This window comes from Brachyistius frenatus, unplaced genomic scaffold (genome assembly GCF_029030835.1).
Source record: "Brachyistius frenatus isolate BFR_SWC_R1_liver_20210118 unplaced genomic scaffold, ASM2903083v1 Contig_61, whole genome shotgun sequence".
NCBI lineage: Eukaryota > Metazoa > Chordata > Actinopteri > Embiotocidae > Brachyistius > Brachyistius frenatus.
In genome coordinates this window covers 1139850-1161938 of record NW_027210660.1, presented here as the reverse complement: position 1 = coordinate 1161938, position 22089 = coordinate 1139850, and the positions used below count along the sequence as shown (strand labels likewise).

Genomic DNA, 22089 nt, shown 5'->3' with positions numbered 1-22089 from the left:
CCTTATGCAGGAGTTTAGATGAGTTTCTAAGGGTTCAAGTTTTCATAAAATAATATTTACAAAAACTTGTATCTGATTTAGTCATAAATGTTTAATATTAAATAGAAATGCTTTTAATCTAAAAATCTAATTTTCATGGCGTTAAAGTTCAGGTTCGACTCGAGATTAACAAATTAAAAAAGTAATGGCACCCACTCAAAGTAAAAAGTGTTTACATAGTCTGCCAGATAAATCACAATATGTTCTAATCGTTGTGTCAGCAAATTACTTAATTCTGCAAATGCATTCACTGACACTGATGCTTCAGATTTGCACATTTGAACAGAATTTTACTATGCACCTGAACATTCAGTGCCTGTTCAAGGCTCAGCACTGAACATGAGTCAAACTAGCATTCCACTTCTGAAACCTCCACAACACACTGTCAGCTAAACAAGACATGTCTTTCTTACATGTGGCTAAATTCAGGCAAGTCTGCATGGAAAAGTCTTTCATGGCTTCATATGAGTGACTGAATGATGCTGATACACACACACACACACACACACACACACACACACACACACACACACACACACACACACACACACACACACACACACACACACACACACACACACACACACACACACACACACACACGACCACGCCCGCTTACACCTATGTTTACGTTTCTACAGTCTGTCTGGATTTGTCTTGACAAAGAAAATCAGCAGCAAATGTCTTGCTCTGTCACTCACTGTTTCCCTTTCCCTGTTCGTCACCCTTCCACATTTCTCTTCTTTGTTCCTTACAAAGCAGATTCAGCATCCACACCCATAAATGCTGGAATAGAACTCTGTGGTGATGACATATTCACAGTACCAAACCTCTAATTTAAGTAATACATGATCATAGTAATAGAAACTTGTGATTGGTTCATATGTGAACCTGTTCATAATCATAGCCGAGAGCACTGGCTTTAGAAAAGACGAGTGGCAGTCAACTTGTGTCTGTGTCAACATCAACACAAAATCTGATGCAAATGCACATGCAAAGATGTGGTAAACGGAGGTTTCCATGGCAACTGGCTTGTGTTTATCTCTAGTGTGAACCAACGTGCTTTGCCATGTGAACCTGACCCAGTTACACCCAAACAAGTGTGACTGTACACACATAGGCGATGGGAGACACGCGCCTCATGCACATGCAATCACACATGCAATAACACATGGACGCCGATCACATTGTGTTATTTCTATCCACAGTAAACAAGGCCAGCGAGCACGGAGAAGTGATTGCAGCAATCCGGCACATTTTCCTCAACTGTGACTATTCTCACATCTGACTTGCATTGTCTTTGACTTCCTCCATCTTTGGCCTAATGACCTATATCTGTTGTGTGCCATCCACAGGGCACTGCTGGATGTTAATACTCTCCTTGTCTCACTGTTCTTTCATCCTCCCATTTTCTTTTATCCTCCCATATTCCCTCAGATCCTCAGTTCCCCGTTCATTTTCGTCAAGCACCTCTAACTGCCTCAAATTATCCCATCAGGAAAGCATGATGCAAAGATCACTTCGTAAACGTACATGATCAACTAAAAATCACTGAAAAAAAAGTAGTTTTACTGTGCAGCACACATATTTTTGGCATCTTGCTTTTAGACCAGTTCCACACATACAATAAATAGTATCTCACCCCAGATTGTTGTCAACTAAGAAAAAACACTGTATTTGAGAATCTGGCATGGATGAGATCTGGCAGTTCGGTTAATGTAAAACCGCCCAGATGACTCATCACAGCACAGCCATCAGAAACAGAGACATCTAGTGTTGGGATTGTGGAATAACATGTTGGGCTTATGTAATAACTGGAGTTTGCACTTTGGCATGCTTATTTCTTGATTATCAGTCCATATTGTAAGAAAACTGCTCGGACACATAAATCAGCCAGTTAAAAGTACGTTGCAGGGTTCACAAACTCTAGATGAATGCAGTGATTGTTTTCCGTGGTATTAGACACACATTTACACATGTGAACACCAGAGGAGTGTCCATAAGAGTATGCTCCTTATGCTAACACAGTATGACACTTTCTTGTGGCTGCACTAGACTGCCCCTCCAAATGTGCATGATCACAGATTGACAACCCCCACAAATATTATGCAATGCTGGAGCATTATGTAATCTGTAATCACAACAAAAAGCTGGGCCAAATCATGGAGACTCAGGGTGATTTACAGGTCCACATGGTGCAGCACTGGCAGGTTGGAAAGTGCAAGCTGTACTCAGAAATGTGGATTTGGAGGATGTATTACTCAATCAAGCGAGATAAAAGATTGTGCTGGGTTTTTCAGATTCAGGAGGTGTGCATAAGGTCTGCATTGCGTCACAGCAGGGAGAGGAGGAAAAAAAGAGAGACAGGAGACGGGGTGGGCGTGGGGGGGGGGGGGAGCGCAGGGGCACAGCCAGGGGAGAGAGGGGTGTGTCCGCACTGACCTAGTTAGAGCTATGGAAACCCCCGCCTCCCTCTTCCACCCACCTCTCTGCCTTACTACTGACGTGTAAAGGGCACTTTCAAACAGTAACAGACAAGACAGAATTGAATGCACGGAGGCAGATTGAGCAGTTTGAGAGACAGACTGGGGCAGGCTGAGAGACGGGCTGACATGAGTCAAGAGAAATGAGATTGACTGAGACTTGCAGATAAATATATCCTCAATGTTACTGTATATCAGATCCAGGTACATCTGGGAAATATCTCTGTGAAAACAGGAGAGGCCAAAAGGGATTCAAAACAAATTAATGATAACAACAGACTGCATTGGAAATATTGAACCCCTTCATATCCTGTGCAATATTAGATATCCGGCTTTATTTTCAGAGCATTATATAATATCTTTGAGGCATAAAGTAGCTTTTAATAAAATCATGGAATTGCTAAGAAATGCAATAACTGCAAAATACAAACTGTAATTACAAATAAACAAGCTCTAATCTAACATTTCCTAAGGTTTTCAAGGTTCCTTATCTGAATTCTCAAAGGCGTTGTCATGTAAGACACACTGCCAGGACAAAAAACTGACCATAGATAGATAGATAGATAGATAGATAGATAGATAGATAGATAGATAGATAGATAGATAGATAGATAGATAGATAGATAGATAGATAGATAGATAGATAGATAGATAGATAGATAGATAGATAGATAGATAGATAGATAGATAGATAGATAGATAGATAGATAGATAGATAGATAGATAGATAGATAGATAGATAGATAGATAGATAGATAGATAGATAGATAGATAGATAGATAGATAGATAGATAGATAGATAGATAGATAGATAGACAGATAGATAGACAGATAGACAGATAGTTACTTTATTAATCCCCAAGGGGAAATTTTTTCAACACACTGTATTGATCAGGTATTTCACCTAATTGAGCCACTGCAACTGCAGAACCAGTCACCTTTCACACCAATGGCCCAAACCTAACCTTCTGTCTTTTCTCTATGGTTTTGCCCATCTGGCTTCAAATTGTCCACATTGCAGTCCAGAGGCACTGGACTAACAGAGCACATTACTCCTTTCTTGAAAGCACACAGTAAAACTTTCCTGAAACCAGACTATATCGCCTAAAATAGATATAATTAGTAAAAGGGCAACTTCATACCCCAAACCTTTCTGCTCTGTCATCTGTTTTTTTTGGTCATGTATTCTCATTGGCTCTGTTTAGCCTATCCAAAAAAACCTTTCCAGATTACATTTTCAGACACCACCTACTTTTTTTTTTTTTTAAAGCCCTGTTCACTCTTGGTTTCTTTCGTCAATTGTTCCCCTCTTTTGCTGAGTGAACTTTGAGTGCTACTTTTGCTGTTGAAGTCTTATGGTCTTTGATGACAAACTGAAAACTGAGGCTGATACTCTGTGATTGATCTAAATCCTCATTATATATCATAAACATTTAAACATTTAAGACCATGAGACATAGACAAGCATTGTGTAATGTGTTCAGTAACTCTTTTTCATTCTGTCAATAACTCCATGAGCTCATCTATCCAAGCCAAAGGCCTGTGTCCTACAAACTAGCACTTCTGTGCCCTTCATTGTATTGTGACAAGTCAGGGATTATGCAGCCAAGAGATAAGGCCTAGAGATGAACTCTTTCTATACACTGCGCAACTCCAAGACTGTCTCTTTAATTGGCTCAAGAACATGCTGTTAACTTTCACAGGCATACAAATCACAGGTAATTACATTAATGCCAAACTCATGTCACTTATGGTACCTACTATGAACATTCAAACAACCTCTAGGCATTCTGGGAAGAACCGTTACTATCCTGATGCTACATTACCCCCACCTAGGTGGTTAGCTGTCCCCAGCAACCTATATGTCCATAACAAAGTCTCTCAGGTGTTGGGGGAGCCGTCGCTGCCGCTTAGCTGGTTTTGGAGTATCCTCGGTGGGTCTGGGAGTTGGAATGGGGACCTGAGGCGGATCCTCTGTCTCTGATTCCCCCCCCCCCCCCCCAGATGGGGCCATTGGTCGGTAGGGGGCAAGCCGGTCACGGTGGAGCACCACCACCCGTTTCTTTACACCAGCTGCACCCTGTACACAACGTCCGACAGTTTCTCCAGCATGGTGCAGGGTCCAACCCACTGGCTCATGAGTTTGTGGGAATGGCCCTTCTTCCTTTCAGGTCTGTAGTCCCACACCTGTGTCCCGGGGTCAAAGTCCTCTCCCTTGCAGCGAGAGTCATACGCCCGCTTCTGTCGTGACCCAGTGTCTGACAGGGCATGTCTGGTCAACTCGTACGCTACACGGAGTCGCTCTCTGAGGTCGTAAAGGTAGCTTAGACCGGCCTCGCCCCCAACCTCTGGCTCCGAGGGTGGCCCAAAGACCAAATCCACAGGAGTACGGAGCTCGTGTCCAAACATGAGAGCTGCTGGGGTGCACTTGGTGGATTCCTGGACTGCTGTCCGGTATGCCCACAGGATTATCGGCAGGTGTTGAGCCCAATCTCGCTGCTTTTGGCTGGTTAGGATAGCAAGCTGGATGGCCAGGGTGCGGTTGAAACGTTCAACGAGCCCGTCACTCTGGGGATGCAGTGGTGTTGTCCGGGTCTTTTTTATGCTCAGTCGACGACAGACCTCAGCGAACACTCGAGCCTCAAAGTTCCGTCCCTGGTCGCTGTGTAGCTCTTCAGGTGCACCGAAGCGACAGAACATCTCGTTAACCAGGTGCTCAGCGGTGGTAGCAGCACTCTGGTCAGGAACCGCATACGCTTCTGGCCACTTGGTGAAGTAGTCCATGGCTACCAGAATGTAGCGGTTTCCTTGGTCGGTTGTTGGAAAGGGGCCTAGGATGTCTACGCCCACACGCTCCATTGGGGACCCCACCTGGTACTGTTGCAGGGGAGCATGTGTGCGTCTAGTCGGCCCTTTCTGGGCGGTGCAAGAGTCACACCGATGAATGTGGAGCTCGACGTCCGTGCGACACCCTGGCCAGTAGAACCGAGACCGAAGTCGTTTTAAGGTTTTGGTGACCCCAAAGTGGCCTGCCCCCACCAAGCTATGAACAAGCTTGAGGACCTTGGGGCATAGTTTGAGGGGTACCAAGAGCTGGAAGATGTCACGATGGCCCCCGGGGGCCTGTCAGCGGTGATAAAGGAGGCCGTCCCAGTCGACAAGGCTTGACCACTAGGTATAGAGGGCCTTGGCCTCATGGTCCAGTGCAGATACTGCTCGCCATGTTGGTCGTTGGCGAGCCCTCACCCAATTCCATACTCGAGAGAGGATGGGGTCTTGGCTCTGGTCTCGTTGTAGCTGTTGGCTATCAATGGCATCCAGACTGTCATCGTCGGCTATTGCTGGGGAAGCATTGTCACCGCGTGAGGGACCGGTGTGCAGGGCTGCCACCACTGGAGCTGCTGTGTCACAGTCCTCAATTCGCTGCCAGTACCGGCACTCTTCTGCTTTGCAGGGGCGTCTTGACAGGGCATCCGCATTAGTGTGAAGGTGACCAGCCCGGTGGTGTATCTCGAGGTTATAGTCCTGTATGTCTCCAGCCACCGAGCCAGCTGCCCCTCTGGTTCCTTGAAATGGAGAAGCCAGGTGAGAGAGGCATGGTCTGCGCGCAGGACGAATTTGACCCCATAGACCTATCGTCGAAAGTGGCGTAGTCCTAGGACGACTGCTAGCAGTTCCCGGCGGGTGACGCAGTAATTTCTCTCCTGTCAGCTGAGGGAGTGGCTGTAATAGGCCACGACCTGCTCACCATGCTCCCCCTCCTGAGACAGCACTGTGCCAAGACCCACATTGCTGGCATCAGTGTCTACGATGAATGGTCGCTGGGGGTCTGGATAGGCCAGCACGGGGGACTCCACGAGTGCTGACCGAAGATGTGTGGAGGCATCGGCACAGTCCTCGCCCCACTGAAACGCTCAACCTTTCTGAGTCAGCTGTTGAAGTGGGCTGGCAATGGTGACAAAGTCTTTTATGAACCGCATAAAAAAACCGTAGTAGGGGGCCAGACCCAGGAAGCTCCGCAGCTCCGCAATATTGTGGGGAACAGGCCAGTCCCTCACTGCTGCCACCTTTGCTGGGTCAGTGGACACTCCAGATGCACTGACGACGTGACCCAAGAAAGATATCTTTCGCCGAAACTGGTGACATTTCTTTGGGTGAAAACGTCATACTAAAAACATGAGCACAATGTTGGACCAAGGCTGTATAACATTTTGTGATGCTGCCAATGATTAATCTGTGTCATCATATTGAAATCTGGTCAAGGTCCTATTGTGGACAAGATGTCCAAGTGAATGTTTACTAATAATTTGTGTAGTTCAATCCTGCAGTAATGTTCTCTGCTCCAAAGTCAAAGGCTGTCTATCACAAAAAAACTAATTACCAGTACATGTACACGTCATGAACTAAATATTACAAAGGACTAATTCTAAAATTGCATTATGTTCAATCAATGTCTAGGATTTGTGTAATGAAGTTTAGTCACTGGTGTGTACACACCCTCTGTCACAAACAAATGAATCAGACCTCTGAAGATATACAAGCACATAGTTACTACATGACATAGTTGCTGTGCCACTAAACAAAGCAAACTCAAACTCTTTCTGTGAAGAACTGCAAAACTCCCAGTTCTTGAAGTGGAAAAGAATGAATGCCAGGACTTCCTTTATTCATGTCAGGCGTTTGTATTTGCCTGTATCAGCAAATAATGAAGTATCACCTTCTGAATTTCTACTGTGAATAACATACTAGGAGATGTTGCTTATCTTCACAGCATGAAGTTATTTATTTAAGCGGGAAACCATTTAAATTATTAGAGTAACAATTGTAGGTCAAAGCCTGTGTGGCTCCACAATGTATGAAATGCTAAGGGATTTTTATTTGAAACGTGTGCAGGACTTTGTGGCATTTGGCTGAACAATGGTGACCATTGGATTTAATATCTTGTTGGTGTGAATTCAGCAAGCAATAGATAATGATGTTTATAATTAGAATAAACGTTCACATACTTACAGCATGTTCTGGGGTTAAACTTGTTGCCACAGATGTTATTACTCCTAACCTTAAAACACCAACTATTTTTCACCAGTGGCAATTAACTTAATTTGCGGCTCCTGGCCTGCATGGTTGTGGTCTTGGCTGGGAGGAGTATGACCTCTGAAGCTCGCCTGTCTTACTGTCTGACTTGTATTGTATTTCTTTGTGCCCCTTTAGAGCCATCATGACATTATTATAAGAAAAATGTAATGTTTCTTAGACTAGCCACCAACAGAAGAAACCAGACAGGCGAAAATGGAACAGATAAGCATCATGCAGTGCCCCCTGGGTAATGCAGTTTATTTTGGGACATTATGAATTGCTTAGATAACGGTATTGCGATGGCAGCAAAGATCACCAGCAGCATGTGAGGAGAAGTGGTTGGTGCCTGGGTAAAAGTCACTGTACACCAAAAGTGGTGAGTGCCGACCCACTTTGAACACTGGTGGCTCCATTTCTAATTAACTGGCTGCTAATTGTGTCATCATTTAGCAGCGTCTGCTTTCTGCGAGTGGCAGCCGGTCCGCACTGATAATGAAATATCTCAATGTGAAACAAGTATTAAAGAGCTGCATGAAGGTAGAGAAAAGCCCGCAGATGTCGCAATGATTTCCCAGTCTGTTTCAATTTTCTGTCTTATTGAATTCAGAAACCTATTTACAAAGGTTCTTTCATAAAAAGATGTTTAATACAGCGGGATGTGGCTGTTTTACTGGTGACTGTCAGCCGGTGGCAATCTGGAGAAATCAGAGGCTATTTTGGCCGCTTGTCAATTGATGTACGACAACAGAAAATAATGTGAGTCAAATATTTTCCCAATCAGAACTGACACACTGACACATATTTTCCAAGTAAAAGCCCATTACCTTCATGATGGCTGAAATTTGTTGCCTCCACTTTAGGCCAACAAAACAAAACACTGACCCATTTCTCTTTACAATTCAGTCTTCTCTTTACAATCAAGAGTGGTGTGGAGGTTGTTCTCTAAAATGGCGCCTCAAAAATGTTTTTGTAATTTCCTTTTTTCATCTGGCTTTGTCTGGGCAGCTCTTGACCTCCTGCTTTCACCTGCATCATAGTGTGACCTTGTGCTTTTCACTCTACCCCGCAGTTGAGTTATCACCTCAGTGGCATATTTGCCATCAAAAATTGTAAATAAATCAGCACTGAAACACTGAATCAGCACTGGGTAAATGTACTGCAGAGCCACAGTTTACTTTCACAAATACTTGTGTGATTTTCATTTACCACATATGAACGTGGATATATTATTCGCCATGACAGTAAAGTCAGTGTCACATAGGGTAAGTGGGGCTGTGGTCTGCTGTTGCAATTGAAGAACAACCATACCTCTGCTGGTCTACGTCCCTGATGTTATGCAATTAGCCACAGAGACATACTGTTTGCTCTGAAAAGAGAGGAGATGGTGCAAGCATAGCAGAAATATGCATGATAGCATGTATCTAGAAGACAAAGACATACTGATGTAGCAGCCTGTGAAATCAGTTCAGGAGGGTTTATGAACAAGATTACCGCACAGTTAGTAAGTTTTGGCCGTTGATCATCAGTTGATCATATTTTCTGCCTCTGAATAAATGGGTTTGTTGCCAGGAAATTAGACTTGTTGTTACTTTGTTAGGGTTTCTGTTTATCTCTGTTGTTTTTAACTGATGTGTTACTGGCTGATGTCACCTGGCTGCAAACCTAATCTTCCCCATGGGAGACATAAAAAAAGGAGAGATGGAGATGCTTGTGCTCCATGTTCGGAAATTTTGAGTTGAAAAGGCAGACGCTGAAATGTTTTCCTGTTGTCGAATAGAAGGCAGTTAAATAGTCCCAAGTTCTTCAGTTTTTAAGAAAAACCTTCTACAAATTGGTTGTATTGCATTCAGTACTAAAATAAAACAGAAATACAGACCAAAACAAATAAAGAGTTGGCACCAACAAATAGTCCTAGTGTTTCCAGACAAAGGTTAATTGCCTGTGTGAAAATATAAAAGTTACCACAACTCATCCTCCACCACCCACTGCATGCTTTCCTTTTTGATAAAGGTAATAATTAAAGCAGGAGATGACCTTGAACCTTCCTTATGTTCTGCTCTCGTCTGCTCTCTGAGGATCTGCCACTGCTGCATATGGTTTTAACATTTTATTTATTACATTTACAACATTTTATTGATTTTTAATAATTAACATTGTTTATTTTATTGTATTTATATTATTTCTAAACACCGGTCGAGACAGATGGTTGCCCAGCTCTGTGTCTGCTTGTTTCTGAGGTTTATGCCTGTTCTAAGGGAGTTTTTCCTTCCTGCTGTCGCTCATGTGGCGATTGTTGAACTGTTTGGTATCTCTATAGTATCGCTGAGGTTCTGTTGTAAAGACTTTACTATGTAAAGTGTCCTGAGATGACTTGTATCGTGATTTGGTTAATTTTCCACTAAAAAAAACTGCTCAGAGTGCAATCAGCTCAGGCAGACAAAGAGAAGAGGGTAAATTCTGAAGTTGTGCTCTTTTTAGTGAGGGCCCAAATGATGATGGTCAGCCTGAATCCAAGGGAACCAATGAACAGCATGGATGGACTGCACTAGTGGAAACCAATCAAGTTGCAAGCACCCTGAAAGAAATCAAAGGAGTAGAGAAAAACACAAATGCTCTTTCTCCCCTGCTGCCTACAGTTTTGCCACCTTCTAACACAGCAAAATCAAGTGGGTATCTTCCAGATTTACACTTATTTTGTGCCAATGTCTTTGTGTTTGTTGCAGAGCTCTAGTACACAATTTTGTACTAAAGATATTCCAAGATTGAAAGATATAGATACAGATACAGTGAGGACAATGGATTTTGTATCTATCCTCTGAGTGAATGCAACAAGCCAACATAATATATTTGAATGTACATATTTTCTTGCAAATAAGACAGACTTGAAAAATTACAATATGCCCTAGATCCTCTAATCTGCAAGGAATTTCCATTAACAGCATGCATCTATGAATATTAACCATATGCTCACCTATTAGGAGCTTTCTCTAATTGAACATACTAATTATTTTTAAATTCTGACACAGGGCCTCTTCTCACTGCAGGTACAGCATGTACTTCAATGCCATTAATGCTAACTGCACAGTGGATACCCTTCAAGGTTTGGCCTACAGTCCTTTGTTTCTCTTGGGTTTCCTCATCAATACTGCTGCTCTGCATGCCTTCATTTCCAGATGGGGCTCCTGGACAGACAACCCACATCTACATATTGAACCTGGCTGTAGCCGATTCTGCCCTCACCCTCTTCCTGCCCTTTAGGATCTACGATGCCTTCTTCTGCCTGCCAAAGACTCTTGTGTATTTTCCTCATTAACATACATTTCATCAACATGTATGCCAGCATCTTGACCACGACAGCCGTCAGCGTCCAGCGGTACCTGGTTATAAGGTTTCTGCTGCAGGCCAGATCACGGAGGAGGAAGAAAGAGACTGCGTGTGCTGTGTGTTTGTGCCTTTTGGGGACTTCTGGTGACACTGGGTGCTGCATTCAGAAAGGAGAACTACCCTGACAAACTCTGGATGTGCTATGGAAGATGGAAAGACAACCCACTTCATCCACAGTTTTTTGGCCTTATGGTACGTGTAGGCTGAATCACTCCACTGTTGATGGTTGTGTTCTGCTCCAGTCAGATCATCAGGATTTTGTTAAAGAAGAATGACAAATCAGAGGAAAAGAAAAGCATCAGTGGCATAGTAACAGCAAACATGATTGTGTTCATCGTCTGCTACACGCCAATCCACATTGGCTTCCCTGTGAACTACTTTCATGATGTACCTGCAAACTGGAACTCTACATATTTACCTGCACACATATATTTATTGGTGTCTGAGTGGATCGCTACCGCAAACTGCTGCTTTGATTCCATCAGCTATTATTTTTATTGAAACGGTTTTATTCACAAGTCAGTGAGAGTGAAATTGTTCTAACTGAAAGCAGATTGGGTGTCATTTTTAAAGTAAAAGGATAAAAAGTTCAAGTTGTGTTTATTCTGTACTTCTGAAAACACCTGTTTAATGTCTTCTGTGGCTCTGGAGGGAATTTAAAAAAATTACTCTTGGCTTGGACTTTTTTTTTTTTTAAAGATATACCAGTGTTACAAATTAAAGCTGTGAGTTTGAAAGAAGTGGGCATCCAGGAGGCAGGAAAGGTGTAATGTCTCATTTATATCTTGACTGTAATTTCCAGTTTCTCGCCTGTAAATAGTGTTCAAACCAACACTCAAGTCATAATTGCATCTGGGAAAGTGGAATTTTTCTGAAAGCTTTGATATATTAGACTTGGAGCAAAAAAGTACACAACAGGTCCAACTGTGCAGTAAACCACACACCTTGTTCAAATTACACTCCTGTACAATAGCCACTAATTGTGTTATGTACACGCTAGATATTATGACATTGTTTGAAGAATTGTTTGTCTTAATTGATTAAGATAGCTGGAATTTCCCATAATAACTTGTCCATCTTTAACTTCCCTCCCACATGACTTGAATTTGGTTTAATGAAAATTGTTATCAAGTTGCATTATGGGAATCACAGAAGGCAGTTTGATAAACTGCAGAGATTAAAATTTAGAATACCTTTGCTCCTTGTTTTTGACCATTTTTAATATTATTCTGCCCTAAGTTTCTTGGAAATGCAATACAAACCTGCTAAAGTAGCCCTAGCTGACTGACTGCACGTTACATTTGTGATTATTAATGGGTACTTTCTTGACTGTTTTATGGATAATAATGTAAAAATATTTTTTTCATCTGTCTCTATGTTTAGTTGGTTAATTGTACGGTTAATTTGTAAATACAAACATGCATTATATATCATTTGGCTTAGACAAAAGCATCAATTTGCCATATTAAATTCTTTTGAGATATAAATAGCTTTTATCTAACTCATTCAACATGTTAACTTTAATGCGCTATCAAATCAGAGAACAAAGGATACTCTCATTTCTCAGACAACAGTCTGTGTCGAGCTCAGCAGCACAGTCCGACAATGTCCACTTACAGCAAGAGCACCCACGGGAGCATGTATGCCTTTCACTCCCTCATTGAGACTCAGATGGTGAATGCAAGCCAGTGTCCAGCGCCCTCTGGTGGACAGAAAAGCACATGCTTGAAAGATTTTCTGCTTCCTCCCTGCTCTGAATTTGCCTGCTTTGTAGCTTCAATTTGCCACTCTGATGACAGATACGTCTCATTTAAAGAAAATAAAGTGCAATAACGATCTACACATTACCCAAAATGACTGTGAAGCAATCGAGTTGCGTTAGTCAAAGTCTGTTTTTGTGTGTATATGCGTGGGAACGTGTATAATGATATGCATTTATTTTAATGAGTGCATTCAGAGCCACATTAGCAGTCAATTATATAATGCCATTTAATAGCAGTACTCCAAAGATTGATGGTTATTATATCAGCAGCAGCTTAGCAACTGCAAAAAAATGGGCAGGCATCAGTCAAATGAGAAGGCTCAGTTCTGGCTGAGATCAGGCCTGCGACTCTACTCTAATAACAGGAAGGAAACAGCTGAACTCTGCGCTCAGCCAAAGTCACGTAAATACTGTACATACATCTTATTCACAGCATTGGCAATGAAAAATAGCCGCACACTTCAAACACAGTCCTGTCTTAGAAGAGCATGGATAATCCCCCCCCCAAACCCCGCCCGCCCCGCCCCGCCCCGACCCCAAACCAAACTGATACACAATACATTCAGGATGATTATTTACACTATTCACAAATGATACAGAACAGCTCCTAAAAAAAAAAAAAAAAAAAAGAAAAGAAAAGAAGACACATTTTTGTGCTTTTCCTTATTACTGCATGGTATAATGACCACAAATAAAAAGAATGAGTCCATTCTTTTGCTCACAGTACTTTCAAAATCCTCCAGTATGGCAGTCGGTTGGCAATGATAGACAGACGATCACTAGACTACAGAACAAGACAAAACGTCAATAATCAGGGCAGATGAGTTGCACAGTGTTCCCTCACTGCTTTTCAGTCCTTTCGAAGGTTTGCTTATGAACTACGTATGAATTGTTATTCTTACATATCAGGAACTCTGAGAAACACAGATCATGTCATGTTGTCGGTGAATACATTAAGAGAGTGATCAGAAAGGGCATGGCAAAGTGTCTATATTCATTCTTACACATTTACAGTTTATGCCACTATGTGTAGTTTATAAGCAGACCCTCAAACACTGTCGGTGGCATTCAGAGTCAGAGGCATCTGAACGGACAAAAGGAGCTGAAAAAAAAAAAGATTTCAACAGTACAAGCCAACATCTAAATGAAAGATATTTCAACATTCAGCACGTAAGGTCAAAGGCATACTGTACATATCACAAGTATACTGCAAGAAGTGAGCTCTTCAACACCACAGCACATGAGGAAAGTGCACTGCTGACTGAAATGATCTTCATGGCACTTGAAAACAACTTTCCCTCCATTTTTTTTATTTTTTTTTATTTTTTTGCTTCAGTAACCAGGCATCTATAACTCATTCATTAGTTGGGTTGTTTGGCACATCGACTTGACACCGTTAATACTTAAGTGTCTCGGTGACTTCAATATTGGAGCAGGTTGATATGACTCTTATATGGAAACAGATTTTCATACATTAACAGTTATAGTGACATGATACATGTTTCTGTTTGCAAGCTAATGCCTGCCTATATGTTCTGGAGTTACTGTTTGTCTTACATTATCATTTGATCAAAATGAAAGTTTACTATGTACATAAAAAAACTTATTGCTGCTCACAGGGTCAGCACAAACCAGCATTCATTTGTTGACTAACAGACTAGGAGTGAAAATCATCAGTCATCATCTCATCCACTATGACAAATCCTCATTATTTCCCTATAGTAGTAGTTGTTGTCATGTCATCGTGTCTCACTTGCTTTTTGTTTCTGTCTTCTTTGTCTTGTCTCTTTTTTTTATGACTTCCATCCCCTCTGTAATACACTCAAACCATGTTGTGTTGATCTAAACGCAGAACACTTCATGCCACTGGACACTTTGATGGGCTGGATATATGGTTCCATTTGCCTGGTGGGAACATTTCCATTACCCCTACTGGCTCTGCGTTAAGCCAGAGGTTTCAATCATAACCACTGTAACTGTCACTGTGCTCTGGATCATGTCTGTGGGACCTTGACCCACTGTGGGCTTAAGGGGCAATTATGCCCAATAAAACCATACTGCATTCTATAATGCAGGACTAATGAATGTGTGTGTGTGTGTGTGTGCGCGGGGAAAAACCTTAATGTGAAAATGTAAGATAAGGTATTCATATATTGCAATGCATTCACTTTATATCCTCTAAAATACCTCCCTTTCTTCCAGTCTTTCTATTTCAGCTCTGATTTTCCTGTCAGTCCGGTGTTGTGGTGCAATCCCACCTGATGTCCTTGTGGAATTATTGGTCATTAAAGAGTACATGGAGTGGAAGGAGGAAACGAATGGTGCGGCAGACAGCTGAGATGCCGTCAGTACAGAGAGCATGCAGTTGGCAGGAATAGTGCTGACATTTCAGTCCTGCACTCTGCTCTCCACAGACGTGAGTTATGGTCCCATATCCCTATGAGACAGGTTAGAGGCATTTGGCACACAAGTCATGCTTCTCGTATACACAGAATACTAAATACCCACCTGTACAAGTACATGTATGCAAGTGCTCTATGTGTGCAGCGGGGAGAAAGAGAGAAAAGGAGGAAAGATCTCTGTTTAGTGAGAATGAGTTCAGTTTTCGTCTGATGACTCCCCTAGAGATTTAGATACTTTTATGATGTTTAGAATTTGCAGTTTCACTTCAAGTACCTAGTTGGTAATCAGACCAACGGGTAATATAGTGGGGAACAGATGGCTGGCAGTCTTGTTAATGGTATCCGAGAGGGAAAAAGCATCCCACTCCTGCAGTAGCATTTGACTGGCTCTGCAGGCTCAGTCAATCTGAACAGAGAAGGCAATCTCTATGTGCCATGTCCATCTTTCTCTCGGTCCTCATCCTCTCTGCTCCCCATTCTGCTTCCTTTCTGTCTATCTTCCCCCTCCGTCCTCTCTCCTCCCTCTTCCTGCTGCTGCTGAGAGCAGGAGAGAGAGAGGCAACTCTGCAATGCAGACACAGCAACAACCTCAGTCCATCTGGCCAATTAGTGTGAGCCAGGATATGAGTGGCAGACCCAGCAGCCAGTTATAACAAGAGACTCATTGTGGAGTGAAAGAGGGGTTGCCTGAGAGACTGACAGAGAAGATCGGAGGGTGGGGGGTGGGTGGGGGGGCTTAATGACAATGAAATAAAGATGTGAGGAAGAGAGAAAGGAAGGGAGAGAGGGATAGACAGAGTGAAGAGAAAAGACAGATCTATGTAAATCAAACAGAGATTAGGACATGGACAGAATTCTGTCCCCCTCATTTCCTCCACAGTCACTGGCCAGCCTGAGTCCTGTCACTGCAGTTCTTCTTACTCATCAGCTGGCTGAGATCCACCAGCTCACCCAACTCCCCTCGCTCCAGGGCTCCTCTCAGGAGAGCCCTGCTCAGCCCGGGGGGGTGTTGCTGGGACATGTAAGCCTGGCTGCTGGGAGTGGGCATGGAGGATGGAGGCAAGGGGACAGGGACCATGCCGTGGCTGCTGAGGATGTATCCTTCCGGGGCTGGCCAGCGCAAAGGCAGCGGCTCGCTGTACTCCATGGGGGCGCTGGGTGCTGAGACCACCCTCCGACGCTCAGGCGAGTCCTGGGGGGTCATGGGGTACACATATTCTCCTGCAGACTTCCTGAGGGGGGCTCTGGGTGTCCCCTTCCCTCCTTTTTCTTGCTTGCTCAAACAGACGTAGTGCTGGCGTGGCGTGTCATTCCCCCGGCTCTCACCACTGTGTCTCCCACCTCCGCCCTGCTGGAAGAGTCTGGTGGTCAGGTAGACGGAGGGGGGCATGCGGCAGGGCGAACCCAGACCCACAGAACCTCCCCCCAGGTAGGTCTGGCTGGTATCCCACCCTCCCGAGTTGGAGTCAGACAATCGTAGACCTCTGCGTTTCTGCTGGGGCGTGTGCTCTGGGGTGGGCAGGAAGCCAGGGTCTAGTTCTCCCGACTTCACCCAGCCGTTGGGCATGACAAACAGGGTCTCCCCGCCCTGAGAGCATGGGCGCTCCCCACCTCCCTGCCGTGTCACGCTCAGCACTGAGCCTCCCATCCCGCCACCGTTACTCAGCAGGCCTCTTTCGCGCCTCTGGATGGAGGACTGGGATGCGTTGCCATGGCGACGGTTGGCAGGTTTGTGGGCCATGATCCAGCAGACAGCGAGGCCGGACAGCGCCGCCCCGATGGTGAATGCGGAGACTGCAGACGCCACGAGCAGGTTGAGGGAGACCAAACTCTCGGGTTCAATCAACAAACTCTGCTGCAGAATTCCTGAAGATTAAGAGACACAATTATGAAGATGACATTTAGTAGAACAGTCCAATGGATATCCTCTGAATGTATGTCCACAGGGTGTAGTTTAAAATTACTATTATTACAAGGAGTGCTATTCTGTTACTTAGTGTTTTTCCCTTCCCAAGACATCATTTATCATAATAAATCAATAACTGCAATAACACTAATAACTGGCGATCATCTCCAGTATTATATGATTATTTTCTGTGATGATGATGTTTCACAGGAACTTCTCTCCAGTTTGGCCTTGAGGCTCCACAAGCTCCAGGTTCAGAGAGGCCTGCACTTATCATCATTGCAGCTCCGACCACAGCAGCTGACTCTCTTTTTCTCCCCTCCTCTCCTCACACTTTCCATCCTGCAGCCTGGTCAAGGAGTCTCTCCTCGCAGCATACCATTACCTCAGTGTTTCCACCCAGCTCTAATCACTCCCATCTGCAGACACAGCAGCACATGCCTGAATCTGGCTCGGCCTCTTCTGCGCTTTCATCACTCAGATCAGAGGTTGTCAGGTCTGCAGCCTGGCATCTCTGACTTCTAGTCTAGGGGTATCAGTTTAGAGGGATAACAGCGAGAAGCCTATAATGCAAATGAGTATGTTGAGGGCTTAGAAGGTGCTTTGGATACTTTGTTCTGTTGTTTTTGGGAAACTAAATGGATTTTGTGACTTCAAAACTGGGCTACAACAAGCGGAACAGTTCTGAAAGAATCTGCTGGAAAGGAAATCACTTTTTTGGGGGGTTTCCACTGACTTTGTGAACTTCAGAGCAACATTCAAAGAGAGTCTCTGTGGCGCTGCTGCACTGACATCTGAGCCTCTAAACACAAGTGACATCAAGTCATATGCAAAGCTATTTCCAGCTTGCTTACCAGCCACCTCACTCCTCTCCCTGAGATGCTCAGCTTTGAGAAAACAAAACCTTGTGTGCAGGAGGACGGCGCACTTCCCATCCAACAGTCTCGTATTGTTTACATGCAGCTACACTTCTTTCACATCCTGCCTAATTAAAATATCTCACACTGGAAGTGTTTTTGACCTGTAGGAAGAGAGGCTGAAACCAAAATCTCAGTTCTACTCCCATCTGATTCAGCTCTAACAAAGGGACCAAGCAATCAGTGGCTGATATCAAGTTTAAATAAATATTGCTGCGGTAAGGACGTTAAATCATGTTACACACCACATCATTAAAGTGTGCTAAATTATAGAAATTGTTGTGAATATTCTGTGACTTGGTAGCATCAGACTTCCCCCCCCCCCAGAACAAAATGTTCAGTGACAAGTACACAGGTGTAATGAAGAGCTGTGCCACTAGGCGGAGCCTGTCCTCAGTCCGCTGTACACAGCCAGACTCATCCTAGTCATTGTACTGCAACCTACCATCACAGTCCCCTAGATGGGAGGTGGTGTTTCCATATTCCACGTCTTGTTGAAAAGGGAGCCTGCAGCCACAGAGAGATCACACATCAGCACATCAGAGACTTACATTTTTCTTTGTACGCCATATAGTAGGAAACATATAGTCCCCTTATATCACTATATACAGCTATATGATCTCTTTTGGTAGTGTGTAATGAAGAGGAATGTATGATTACAGACTAATACAACAGAACAGCTGACTGAAAAAAATCTCATCAATGTAAAAACTGACCTTTTATAAGAACAGGTTCACTTTTGAGTCAAACACTACACGAATGATGTTTGTTAGATGTAATCAATAAAATTTATATGGCATAGATTAATGCGTCACCCATTGTAATGGGATACACTATTGATCCCATTATTGATTTTCTCCTTTCCACCTCTCAGGGGGGTCAAAGGTCAGGGTCAGCCATACAGGTGGCGATGGGAGCTGGAAGTAGGAAGTCCGATACTGGGTTCGATGTTTGGATACGGATACAAGTATTTTATGGAACAATTACCAATAACAATACTGAGTAATGATTATGGGAATTCACAATTGTCAGGGATAATGGTAGTAGTTAATAAATTACCAATGAATTGATAAAGGTTTGTTTGTCACAGGCTGCATAAATCAAATCACAAACGCACATAGCGGCTTAATAAGCTTCCAAAATAAAAAATTTCAATCTACAGAATACATTTAGACTCTTAATTCACAGCATTACTTAAACAACAATAAATATTTAGACAAGAAACTGCAGTGGGCTAACTGTGTCTGTGCTCATTTTCACAGTAATGCAACATTTATGGGTAGATTGACCTGAACTGAATTATAAAGCTTTGGCAGCCTCAAACACATTAATAAACAAAAAACTAATTTATTCTTAACTAATTTCTAGTTTAATAGTTGTCAATACCATGTGATCAGTGGGTTCAGTGTCATGTTCAGGTACTTCAGAGGAAATGATAGTCCATACTAAATCATCAAAGAGTTGAACAATTATGTTAAGTTTGCTAAAATAATAAAAATTACTTTTAAGTAACTACTGAATATTTGTGTTAAATTTCCATGCCTTCCTTATTACCTTATCCTTTCACTTTGTTGAGTTGTATTTTTTCTGCATTGCATTGTATTTACAACATTGAATTATTTCCCCTAACATGATCTGACAATGCAGTCAGCACATCTGCCAAGGTAGTAAACACATCCCAGCTCTATGTGTATGTTTGTTGTCCTCACCGTGTGCCTGGTCTCAGGAAGGAGCAGGTGCTGCCTCTGGTCCAGCCACAGTATGGATCCCTGGAGGCCAGACAGCTCCTGCACACAAACATACAGACGCACGCATACATACAAACATACGGAAACAATGAAAACTAGGTGTGATACACGTGTCCACCGGATTTTGTGAATTTAGGTAAATGTGGCCGCCGGGGCATCTCTTTAGGGGGTGCTCTCGAGCCATTTGGCCACGCCCACTCACGACTCCACTAGAATACGAAATTTTTCGCCGGGAAACAATATGTGTATCCACTTTCATGAGTTTTTGAATATGATAAAGCCTCCAAAAAGGCAAATCACTTTACATAATAATAATAATAACAATAATAATAAGGAACAAAAATAATTCCTTCAGGAACAATAGGGCTTTCGCACCATCCGTGCTCGGGCCCTAACAACATGTTAAGAAATGCTGAGCACTGATCTCATTCTCAGATTTGACCGTTTTGACCATTCCAGAGAGTTTATTAGCTAGCTGGCTAACAGGAAACCTGGTGCAGTAAAGTGGATTAATAAAATCCCTAAATATGAAATATGTCCTAACTGAAACATTACATTTATTTATGATATGTTTTGAAATATATGTAAAACCAATAAGATCACAATTCCCCAAGAGGTATTTTCTTCATACACAACCTATGCTGTGTACATATATTGTATACATATATTGTATTAACTTGTTAATTGTTCACAGTATCTAAATGTGAAAATTGTTTGCTGTGGGAATCGGGTTTACTGTACAACGTCCTGCTTCGGAACATTTTCCTCATATGGACAGAAGTAAAGAAATGCATTCTTGGTATTCGGAATGAATCTCTATCTGAAATCCTCTTGCGTCAAGTTAAATATTATGTCTCACAGGGAGAGAAAAAGCAGACACACAACAGAAATTGGCCAGTACGTACTACCTTGGCGAACAGCCACTACTTCATTCAAACATAGCTAATCATCAGCCAAAGAAACATTGACGAAAAACTCCCAAAGACAAAAAACAGGTGACTGAGTGTCACTCACTTCATGCAGCGCGAGTGCAGGTGGCAGCGAGATGTGGGGACTCGGACCAGACAGGAGGAGAAGGCTAGCAGCAGAGTGTGGCTGCTACGGTCCAGAGACAGAGACAGGAGCTGACGTGCCTGCGGAGAGTCCTCGCCACACCTGAAGACAGTGAGAGGAGGTGTGAAGACAGAAGGCAGACGGTAAAGAGCAAGAAGAGAGAGGTCGTTGTTCTCTTTTTGGCCTCAAATAAATCTCTGCCAGGGTTGAGGGCCTCATCTTTTGGTGCCTCAAAGAGGAAGCCCTTCGTCCGAACCCTCATACAAATGGTAACAATATCAGGCGCCTGCAGTTTTATCGAGGACTTAGACAACAAACTGTGTTGTGGGAAGAATTAAACTCTTTTTTGAGTTTGCTGCCAGTGACTAAAACCAAAATCCCCTTTTTATTGCTACAATTTTTTTGTTGGCATGGGGAGACAATAATTAAATCTAAGTTGCAAAGATTTTCTGGTGCGACAAAAGATTGGATGATACCAAATGAGGAATAGTGTATAAATAATTTAGGATCACTCCAGCAATAAAGAAGCTAAACAGCTAAGATGTTGAGCAAATAAATCAGTCAGAAATTGAACTGCTATTGCTATTAATTCCTGCTCTTTTAATTTGAAATTTTTTCATTTCTCAAGACAAAATGTGAAAAATTCTCTATTCAGCTTCTCAAAAGTGCACATATGACAAAAAAAAATGTATTTGGGCTCTTTGGACTCTTTAAACGTGTCGTCTTGGATCTGCAAAATTAAGATCTTTCGCTATCTGAAATATTTTGGACTAAACACTTAATTGATTAATCAAGACAATAATCTGCGGATTAATTGATAATAAAGTAGGAACAAAATGACAACAAAAAGTTAGATATCAAGGCAAGGCACTGTTGCTTTTATTTTGGCTGCTAAATCCTACTTTTCTACAATGGTCAGGTACTTAAACTGTATTTTCTGTAGTGCATGAAGATGATGTGGACTGCAATGTTAGTGGAACATATTCACATGCTGAGTAACTCACTAACTGCCTGTGGCACCTGTGTTTTTGCACACAGGTGCTATGTCTTGAGGTGTTTTTTAGTCACAGGTAGCAGATTAGCCTGGTAGCCTGGCAGCCTGATAACCTGGCATGGGTGGACGATGAGATTATTGGTTTGTTGCGTGAGTAATTGAACGGATATGAATGTGAATGTACCTGTAACAGATATGGTCAAAGAAATAACTGAATAGGCTTTTACTGTGAGCTGTGCTTCAAAAATGTCAAAATCAGATATTCAAATAAGTGTAATGGAAGACAGCTCTCGGGTGGAAAAGCAGAGTTATCAACTGGAAGCAG

At 42.8% G+C, this 22089-nt stretch overlaps 1 protein-coding gene and 1 pseudogene across 3 annotated transcripts in view; one reads left to right on the top strand and one right to left on the bottom strand.

The window, feature by feature from the left end:
- Positions 1 to 8087: 8087 nt before the first annotated feature.
- On the top strand, positions 8088 to 11671 carry LOC138625279 (G-protein coupled receptor 35-like; annotated as a pseudogene).
- A 1607-nt stretch (positions 11672 to 13278) lies between these two features.
- The window catches only part of LOC138625277 (semaphorin-6B-like), a 28921-nt gene continuing 20110 nt past the window's right edge, over positions 13279 to 22089 (bottom strand). For all 3 annotated transcript variants that reach the window (XM_069706094.1, XM_069706096.1, XM_069706095.1), the window contains 4 exons: positions 20732 to 20872; positions 19679 to 19756; positions 18415 to 18476; positions 13279 to 17012 (listed from right to left, as the gene is read on the bottom strand). In XM_069706094.1, coding sequence (XP_069562195.1) covers positions 16027 to 17012; positions 18415 to 18476; positions 19679 to 19756; positions 20732 to 20872 — 1267 coding nt within the window. In that variant the 3' untranslated portion in view covers positions 13279 to 16026. The remainder of the gene's footprint in view (positions 17013 to 18414; positions 18477 to 19678; positions 19757 to 20731; positions 20873 to 22089) is intronic.